The 11,059-nt window shown below is 35.7% G+C and overlaps 1 protein-coding gene across 1 annotated transcript in view; it reads left to right on the forward strand.

The window, feature by feature from the left end:
* Window positions 1–11,059, forward strand: part of NEK10 (NIMA related kinase 10) — a 99,867-nt gene that overhangs the window by 40,650 nt on the left and 48,158 nt on the right. The window contains 2 exon segments of the mRNA XM_017732066.1: window positions 10,411–10,541; window positions 10,960–11,030. Of these exon segments, the coding sequence (XP_017587555.1) occupies window positions 10,411–10,541; window positions 10,960–11,030 (202 nt within the window).

Raw genomic sequence — 11,059 nt, forward strand, 5'->3', positions numbered from 1 at the left:
CTTTTAAGCTGGATAAAGGCAGTGAATGAAGTTCATTCGAGAAGGCATATATCTCAGTGAGCAAAATATTTTACCATTTTTTAAGTATTCAGATTTCTGTTTCATAGATAAAAGAAAAAAAATTCTTGAGCTGTTTATATATTTACAGACTTCACACAGTTCCTTCAATATTTTACAGGAAATTGGAATATTAATTCACTGAAAAACACCTCTAGTTGGAAAGAAACTCTTCTTAGAAGAATCTGTCAGATGCATATTAGGAGTACCTTTTTAGAATATGAGCGTTTCAGGTTTTTATGTGTATGGATAGCACTTTGCCACAACTTAAGGGTACAGTTTGTCTACAGCATTTCTTTTAAAACTGACAGCTTGACAATTTGCTAGATACTTTTGTGTAAATGTATAACATCACATGTGTGGACCGTGCAGTGTTGCCTGGTTTTGATAATATAAATAACAAATCACATTGAAGGGAAATTTTATTTTGTAAGTTTCAGAATGCGGCTTATACTTCCTCTTGTTGTTTTAGACTTTGTTCCATGATGCATCTGAAGGAATAATAGATGTAAATTAGAACTTTAATGTGTTTTTCTGTTTTAAGCATACCAGAAGTTCTGTATCTAGTACTGGAACACTAAATTACAAATTAATGATACTTTGATTTGTCCTTATAACTTACTCAAAGATGCGTATAATAATATTGAAAATTCAGAAGCATAAAGAAGTTGAAACATCTGTGCAAATTTTGAATTTAATTAGATAACTGTATTTTTATTACAGTGTGAAAGGTGATACTTCATGACTTTCTTCAGTAATAGTAAGACAACTGAAGAAAGAATCAGCTTTCTATAAAGATCACCTTTTCTAATAGAGCCTGCAAGCTTTTTTAAATTGTCCTTGAAACTTTTTTTTTTTTTTTTTTTAAGGAAGACCTAGAAACAATAGTAGTTTTATACACTGGCTCCCAGCAAGTTTTTTCCCCAGATCAACAGATATGGCATGTGGGTGAGAAGATCAAATTCAGACTGAATTGTATCTTTATGGGATATTTTCCCAATATGCCTATACACCCTATCCTGATGAGGGGAAAAGCCATTGCAAACAGATCTGTGTCATGGTTTAACCCCAGCCATTAAGCAAGCCCCAAGCAGCCACCAGTGGGACTGGGGAGAGAATTGGAAGGGTGAAAGCTAAAAAACTCATGGGTTGAGATAAAGATAGTTTAATAGGGAAAGCAAAAGCCATGCAGGCAAGCAAAGCAAAGCAATGAATAAATTCACTGCTTCCCATGGGCAAGAAGGTGTTCAACCATTCCCAGGAGTACAGGGCCCCATCACATGTAACTTTTACTTGGGCAGACAGACCTCATCATTCCAAACATCCCCCCTTTCCTCCTTCTGTATAAACTAAGCATGATGTCATGTACTCTGGAATACGCCTTAGGTGGGTTTGGGTCACCTGTCCCAGCTGTGTCTCTTTCCAACCTCCCATGCACTCCCCATTTCCTCACCAGTGTGGCCATATGAGAAGTAGAAGAGTCCTTGGCTCTCTGTAAGCCTTGCTCAGCAATAACAAACACACATCTATATTTACCATCACTGTGTTCAGCACAAATCCAAAACACAGCCCCTGAAGAAAGTTAAATCTACACCAGCCCAAACCAGCACAATGTATAACTTTTAAGAAAGTGTATAGAAATGCTTCACTTGGGGGTAAATGCACATCAGAGCCCACAAAACTCTAATATTTGTGGTCTACTTGTAGTAGATACCTAATGTTGATACCTGGGCCCTTGCATTATGTTGAAAGTTCTCCCAATTTTTATAGGCAAAGTAACTCAATAGTACTGTACCCTGTAAGCACTCCCAAATTGCTTTGTTTCTGAAATGAAACATTCTGGCTAGAAAATTCTAGAGATCCAAAATGCATCTTTGAGCGGTAGTACTGTGTATATATGTATACACATATATATATATATGTGTGTGTGTGTACATACATACTGAGACATGCAAAGACATGCACACCCACACATATGTAAAAATCAATGAGAATGTTCATACATTGAGAATTTAGTTCAGTTTAGATAGCGTAAGACAGATTCTGTCATGTTTGGATTTTGGTTTGGTTTTGTGGGGTTTTTTTTGTTTGTTTTTTTTGTTTGTTTGTTTGGGGTTTTTTTGTGGGTTTATTTGTTTGCTTGTTTTGTCTTGGCTTTTTTTTTTTGTTTAATTTGTTGTTCCACATTGCCAAGTTAAGCATAGATTGGATTAGCAACACTGTTTCTGGCATAACCACATATGCAGGAAATTGCCATCTTGATCTCTCCCGTGCTTTCAAGTACATATGACGTTTTACATTATGAGAATTCTTTTTTTGTTCTATCTGCCAATGATACTTAAGCCAATGTGTCCTAGCAAGTGGTATCCTAGCAAGTACGCAATTTCCATACCTGGGAATTCTTGGAGGATGTTGTTTCCCGTGTTTTCAAACATGGGAACATTTAGATATGGATGTCCCTTGGGAAGCATAGTCAGTGAACATCCATGAAATATATCCTTCAGTTTTCAAGATAGTTTTTAAGAAGATACTTGTGAAATGAACTTCAGTGCTCTATGAAATTCAGAAAGGGCTGAGATTTAGCATTTGTTTTCTCTAGCACTAAAGGTTCGTATGTGTGAAAGCAGTGGAAGTATAAAGTTGCTACAAAAACCAGGTCTGTCTGCCTGAGATGTTCACTCTTGCAGAAAAAGTATAGAGTTCAAAGATGGGAGAACATGTAGTAGTTGACTATAACTCGCTGATCTTCTGAGTATGAAAACAAGTCCTCACAATAATATTCTTCTGCTCCTTTCAGCAGCTTTTTATGCTCAGAAAGAGGAACTGGTAAGAGATATGCTGAAGTTTTTAATGCATTTTCTTGTATAGTTGCATTTTGATTGACTTAGTTTTTCTCAGGAAAGGTAGAAGAGTGTTTCAGTTGAGCATGTGAGCTAAGGCTAAAACTGAAAGTTGTGTTTCAGTGAAAGCTGATTTTATATTTCTAGAGCTGACTTCTTGGCTTATTTGGTGTCTCTCTTCCACAGAAAAAGCCTCCCAAACTTCTGCCAGTACCAGTTGTTTTTGAGGCTGTGATATAAACTGTGTCAATGAAATGATTCAAGGCAAAAAATTCCAGTTGTGACAAAAACCACCCAACCAAAGCCAGCCATACTCAAGGGCAAACATGAGCATTTGTGTAAATATAATGATGAGCTAGATTAGAGAACTGAGCTGGCTTAAAAATATTTTAGGTCTTTGCTCTGATGTGTAATGCATCTGTAGAAGTACTTGTGCTGGCACAGGAGAGCAGACCCTGGTGGAAAAGAGTGACTGGGAACAGCAGAAGTAAGACACCGTCTTGACTTTCAATCTCTTTTGAATACATAGCCTAAACAACTTATCTCATGTGAGGCTGTTGTGGTCTTCACAGTTTCATATGTGCTCCAGGTTTTTGATGGGGGAAAAAAGTAGTTACAAGTCCTTCTTTGCACTTAGGAATTGGGAAGAGGACCTTGTGCTCTGAACATGCTTTTGCATTGGGTATTTAATGATTTAGGTATGAAGAAGGTATTGGTTTCTTTGTTTTGTTTAACAAAGCAATAGCAATAAAGAACAATAGAATAAACCTTTTAAAAATGTAATTTGATTTATATTCATATGTGACAAGGGTGAATTAGAAGTGAGTTGGTAGCAGTTTTTCATGTGTTCTAGAACAATGTCTTATTACAATGCTAGAGGCCATAAGTTATTTTTTAAAGTTGATATGTTAGGCATCACTAAGCAATAGTGTAAAAAGTTGGCACGCATAAAAGCTTGAAGGTTTGTAAATTCAAAGAAATACAAATCCATTGCTGAATGTTAACTGGAAGTCCATATCTTTATTTTCAAAAGTGTAAAATGAAAAACCCAAGAAGGTAAATTATAAAACATCTCGACTATTTCAAACAGAGAGGTATTGGATCATGTTGAAAGAAAGCAATAAGTTAGTGAGGTCTCTAAATGCTTGATCAACAGCAGCATAGCTGAAATTTACACTGGTTTATTACTGTGGTCTTGTTTTTATACATTTCTCAGTGCTCATTAACATTTGAGATTGAGACAGACTACACAAATTTACTACTATATGCAGTGAAAAGTGTCCTTCCACATCAAACCAGGGGGTTTTTTTAGAAGATACTAGTAAAAACATAAGGCAGGCATTTTACAGTCTGATGTATCCTACAGTTATTAGTGGCCTGTCACTGACTGCATTGGTTTTGTCTATCCGTAGACTAAATTATATGAATATAGAAGAGCATTCTTGGCAGAGACAGGCAATGCTTGGACTAGAAAATGAAACTGTTGAGATTACACTGATGAGAGAGCAATTAGACACATGAAAGTGGCCTCTCTTAGCTGACTTCACCCATTTTAAAATTACATTCCCCACCTGGTGGCATGAGGATTTATCACACTGTAAAATTGCCATCTGAAGGTAGTAAATTTCTTCCCTACCCTTGGACATTTTAAAACTTGGTGGAACTGATAAATAAGTGATGAATTTTTCTCTAAGTGCCAGTGGAAGTTGAGGATGTCTGAAAAGATGTCTTTTTTGAATAAGAAATGTATATTTTTTTCCCCAAAAAATATTTAACATAATTTGTAAGGAGAAAAATGGTAGCAAGTTAGACGACAACATAATAAATTATTATAGACTTACTTGGCCATACTTTTTCCATTTCAAAATAGAAAACTGTGAAGGTAAAATTTTAACTAGTGATTGAAAATCCTGTTCCTGCTTCATCACTCAAGGGATAGACAGAATATCCCCAAAAGGCTTGTGTTGAATTCTTTATGTGGGTGAGAAATGCAAATAGCTTTCAGCAATATTCACAGGACCTCTTTATTCAAACTGTCAGTTTTGTGGCTCCCGTTTCTTCTTCCATTGGGTTTAGTGATAATTATGAAGCTACGATAATGAATGTGTATCTGTAGCTTGCAGCAAACTATCCAGAGAAGAATTCTGATGTGCAGCAACTGCTTTTCTATTTTTTATTTTAGGACGATACTGGTGCTTCTTTGTTTTGTTTTGGTTTGTTTTTTTTTTTCCTTGTATTATTTCCCCCTCTTTCTGTGACTTGGATAATTGATTATAGAGTAAAAGTAGGGTTTTTTTCACACTGGTCTTAAAACACACAAATTATCCTGCAGTAGTTTAGTAAAATGAAGATGGGTTCGTAGAAACCTAGAAATGGTGTCCAAATACAAGCATTTTCTCATTCTTTGCACTGAAATTCATTGTCTTGGCACATTTCTGAGAAAATAGAGATGAACTGAAATAGAAGAGATTCTAGCTTGAGTTATGTAGATTTTTTTTCATCATTGTAACAGTCAAATATGGAAGTGAGAGGTTGTGTAGTCTTTACCTCTGAAGATTTTTCAAGACACTACTGCGTAAATCCCTGTTTATCTGGGCCAGGGAACAGCAGTCTCATTTTTATAGTGAATTATGGCAGTCATAGGTACAAAGATTGAGATAATCCCATTCTCTGCTTTGCTTTGACAAGTCCTGCCAGCAAGTAGTAAGGCTATCCATTGCAAGTGAGTATTATTTTATAGGTATTTTAATAAATATATCTATATACCTGAAGTTAATAGAAACTGCAGAGACTCTTTTAGCATTTGGGACCAAAGGAAACAAAAAAATCCCGTTGATCAATGTATGGCAAGCTTGTCTACTATCTCTCCTACTGTTCTGTCTCCAGCAGTGGGAAAAAAATCAATATCCATAGGTAAGGACAAATGGGATAAGCATGTTGGATACTTTGCTAGTTTCCAGCTATTTTCAGGTTGCATTGCTTCTTGAAATCAGTATGGTTTCTAGGCATGAGTGTTTGTATAGCTGATACCTACTGCTGGAATCTCCATCAAACTTTAAATAATTAATTGAAGGTATGTTAAAGACTAAAAGCAGTAACTGTCATTGTTAAAATCTTTGTCAATGGTCGATGCTTCTTTATTTAGCCTTTCATTATAACTGTCACTTTTTCTGGGAGTCAGTCTCGAAGAATCACTGCTGTTTTCATTAATTCCTAACTATCTAGTTGAAACCAAGTCTTATTTGAAAATGCTTCTCCTACTGAAGGACGCCATATACTGCATGTTCTTACACCTGTTGGAAGCAGCAGTGAACACTGTACCAAGATAACTCATTAGTGGCTTATTGAAGTTCTGTGTAGCTTGGGAAATCTTCACTGGTTGTGTCCCATGTAAAGTCAGCCTGATAGTATTGACAACATGCTTTAGAAGCTTCAGAGGCTCTAGAAAATGAATGCTGTTTTGAAAATGTCATTCCTTCATCTCCTCTTTTCCTCCCCCTCCAAATTTAGGACTTCTTTCTTAATTTTGGACCTTCCATCCACTAATAACTAATGTGAACATGAGCTGATCTAGTGAGGATAATCATCTTTTATACAGCTATGTGGTAGTGCAAATGTAGCAGACTCAGATAAACAGGCTGTTTGAATCTCTGTTAAAAGTGTTCTTAAAGAAAAACAGTGACAAAATCACATCAGTAAACAAAATTATAAATGAAAGCTTGATTGCAAAGATACCTCCAAAGCCATGTAGAGCGGATTTGGTTAAATGTGTTTGATGTTTTACAAGTAGCACTATACTGACAAGAATTGGTTATTGTTTTTTAAAAAAAATCCTAATTATAAATGTGGGGTAGTATGGGAAACTGTCTTCTGTATTTAAAATAGCTACTTAATTTTGTAAAAAGGAGTTCAGAAGGAAAAACAACTATTTGGATTAAGCAATGGCTCATTTTAAGGCTGTGGGCATGGAAGATTCTGTTAAGAATAAAAGCAGTGCTAATATGTTGAGCAAGAGTGACCTTTCTAAGAAACAATTATAAAATTGTCTGTTAAAGGATGCTGAGAATTTGGACAGTTATTCTGTGGATATAATTCTTTCATTTTAAATAATTTAGTCTTGCATTTGCTATGGACATTTGTTTAGTGGAGGATTCTCTTACAGTTAACATAATGCTGCTGGAGTAAGCTTTTTCATCTTGAATGTATAAGTTGGAAATGACCAGTGATTTGCAAACTTAGATGAAAACGATAGTTATTATCTTGAATATGTTAGCTGCAAGAATTAAATGACTGTATAAGTATCTGCTGCCACTTCTAGCAGCTGTGGCTAATAGTATCAATACTGCTGCTTAGTGGCGCTAAGCTCGGCCCTTGGAGCAATGGAAATGAAAATCTTTATCAGCTCTTAGGATCTACCCCTTTCTGTCTTGAATGCGTTTTCTGATTTGTTTGCTAAAAATTTAATTAGTACCACTGTCTGGTTTCAGCCAATTGAGCTATCTTAAGGTAAAAGTTAAAGGACGAGTACTGCCTTGAAAATTAAAAAAAAAGTCATACTAATGCTACACCCTTAAATTTTCAGTGTTTGTGAGTAAGACTGGTTGCGCTCATTCTTTCTGGTCTTGACCAGACAGTGACAGTTTATACACACTTGTCATCTGAATTAGGCAAACCATATGTACTCCCACCACCCTCCTGTTTGTGGGTGGCAGTGTACAGGAGCAAGAACTGGGTACTTTCTCTGCTTGGCATCCCTCACCAGTGTGGATCCAAAACATGCAACTTGACTGCAGAACTGTTTTGCTAGTCAACAAGTACTGTACCCCACCCACATTTCTAACTAGCAGATGGTGAGGCAAGCCTGTAGAACACGGTGAGGGATTTTACTACAAGGCTTAAAAGTAAATAAATAATATTTGAAAATCCTATTTAAAAATCTAAATTACAGAACTAATTAGCCACAAAAGCATAGCATCATGGAAGTAGGGGATTTTATATTCTCTGTAAAACTTTCATGGTCACATTAAATAAAATTACTTCAGTAATTTAAAGTATTTCTTAAGCATGAGACAGTATTTTTTTAAGGTATTGGTCATCCTAATGTGCTCAGTGTCAGAGATTTCTGACCAAGACATTTGTTCTGGAAGAAAAGATCAACTTCTGCTACAAGTCATTTTGATTTAGAAAAAAGGGATTAGATGCACATTTAGAACAAGAAATCTTTCAGCATGAATAAACAGAACAAATTACTTCATTAACTTTCAGCTACTGTGCATTTGTGTGAAACTATGCTAAAACTATAACCCTGTCAGCACAGTATTCTTTCTTTGATTTCCAAATCACAGTATGATTTTTCCAAGTCACCAGCTCATGGGCTGCTGTTTGCTCTGGACATCAAGCAAGGTTTTTCTCTGCTGTTCAGGAATCAAGATGTTGTAGTCCAGGTCATGCTTGCCTCTCTTTCTCTCTCAGTTGTATTCATCTTATTCTTTCTGTGGCTGATCTGTAGCTTTTTGCATAGTTACATAAATTTGGCTTGAATAATCTCTGGTATTTTAATATAATTTATTAATTTAAAAATAATATTTTTAAACTTGATCTCTCTATGCATTGAAATTATCACTAGAACGAAAGACCAAAATTCAAGTCAGATTTATTTTTCTGAATAGGAGCATGCTTAGAACTTTGCTAAGATAGGGGCTTTGCCTTATTGAGCTCACCATCTATATGGTAAGTTCCAATACTAATGTTTGCTCTAACTGGCACTTTTATGTTGCTGTTATCCCCGGAGAACATAGGTCCAGGTTAAAAGATATGGCCAAAGCAGAGTTAAGACCTCATTTAATGAATTTCTCCTCTTTTATAGTGTAGTTTACAATAAAGGAATTACATTATTGGCTTATTCACTCACCACCTCTCAAGGTGATAGGCTGAGCAGTAAGACTCGCATTTCCAAATATTATTGTCACAAGACTGAAAACAATTCTAGTGTTCTGACAACAATAGCAGGTGTTGAAATAGTTTACATTCTTACAAACTGTTATCCATCCAGTTCTCATGAGAATGAAAGCTCTCACAGAGAAGCTGTGAGAAGCTGGATTTCTCTGTTTCTCAGCTAAAGCATGAGAAAGGAAAAACTTCGCAAACTACGGAGCTGGAAAATTTCTCTGCTCCTGCCTTTTAGCATCCACACTTTTAATACACAAAAAGGAAATTTACACAAAGACATCTAGAATTAGTGTCACAGTGTGATTACAGAAATGCTGTTATGTTCTAACAGTATTTAATACCCACTCTGTGGTTATGTATCATCAACAGCAAGATTCAAAGAAAATTGCTTGTTGGGTTTGACCTAAGAATCTGTATCTTGTTTGATCAATTTTGTCAGAAGATTGTGACCTGTCAGTCTCTCTCACTTCCCTGCGCTGTGACCTCTGTTCTGACTTTCTATTCTGTTAAGTTCACCTAATTTATCATTTGTCTGGGGACCTCATCCCATATATTTAAAAAATCTGCATTTTGTACATAGCAGCAGGATATCCTCTAGCATCATTAATTGAATTTACACAGTACGTCTGAGCACCAAAATAAGGCATTTTACCAAAGATATCTGTACAATAATTACGAAGATATAGTGGTTCCAAATTCTAAGGTGAAAGAAAAAGGTAAACAAGTCAGTTTTCAAGTTGATTTTACAGATGAAAGAAGTCAAGTATTTTTTTATATCTCTGAATGAAATAAACCAAACACATTCTGTGATATGATCCTTACTTACTGCTAAGACTTGAACTCCAACATCAGAATACACCTACTAATGTAAATTGTAATCATCCAGGTTCATGAAAAGCACTGAGGAAATTGAACAAAGGAAGTAAATTCTGTTTTGTACTCTGTCAAAGCTGAAGTTACTGCCTTCTTCTGTTTTCTTTAGGTGTATCTTTACAATGATTTTTTGTATTGTCATTTGGCTGCCTGCTGAGTGTCCATGTTGCATCCCTGCAAGGAACGCATTACAGGAGTTTAAAGAGGATGAAAACGATTCAATGAGTCATGGTTTTTTCCTTACATTAATAGCAAAACTATATCCATTAGCATTCTAAATCCAGGAGTTGTATTCAAATCTTTCTGATACCTGAATTATAAGATGATGTGCCATATTAATCTGTTCTCTAGTCTGTTTTATTGAAATGCCATCATTGTAAACTAGTTCTAAATGCTATAGTTCATTCATAAGTCCAAAGACAATGTGAGTGGAAAGGACAAGTGAACAAAATATAAACCCCTAGCATTGTGAGAAGAAGTTCAGTAGAAGTTGAAAGTCTATTAATTGTACTTCCCCTTAAAGAATTTGGCTGGTAAAGGAAACAAATGCAACCTTTTGAATGTAATTGTGTGTGCTCTGAAATTATGTTGTAGTGAATAACTAAATATTGGGTGGGGGTTTTTTTTAGAAAATAAGCCTACTTCTAGGTGAATTAATAAAACACTTGTGGCTTGCATTGCTTTCTACGTAGTCCTGAAGTTGTAAAGTGTGAGCCTTATGGAGAGAAGGCTGATGTCTGGGCTGCAGGATGCATCCTTTATCAGATGGCCACTCTGAACCCAGCATTTTACAGCACCAATATGCTCTCCTTGGCAACTAAGGTATTCACATTTGCCAGATCAACCTCCCAATTATTTCTGCATGTGTTATCATGAATGAGAATTCATGTTTAAGTTATTGACATGTAAACTGCTCTCAGCTCTAATGTGTGTGTCTTGTGAATGAGCACAAGTGTTTATTATTGTGTGAATTGCTGTCTTACCATTGTAATTGCAAAAATTGCTTGTAAATGTTCAATATTGTAGCACTTTAATCTACAGTAAGTATGTACACTAATGTGGATACCTGACTGGAAGAGACATTTTGCATTAGAAGATGTGTTCTAAGTTGTTTTGCAAGTTAGAGCTGATGATGTAATGCTCATCAGGTTGTTTCTAGGGGCAATAGTTATCATATTGGATCTTCGAATAAATAATGGAGTCTTTTTCTTCAACAAATTGTAGACTTTTTATTTTTCAGATAGTAGGGGATGTGTATGAACCTGTGCCAGAAGGATTGTACTCTGAAAAAGTTTCATTTGCCATTAAGAGGTAATTACTCATTTTGTTTCGACATCCTG

The sequence above is a fragment of the Corvus brachyrhynchos genome, unplaced genomic scaffold (genome assembly GCF_000691975.1).
Source record: "Corvus brachyrhynchos isolate BGI_N302 unplaced genomic scaffold, ASM69197v1 scaffold53, whole genome shotgun sequence".
Classification (NCBI taxonomy): Eukaryota; Metazoa; Chordata; class Aves; order Passeriformes; family Corvidae; genus Corvus; species Corvus brachyrhynchos.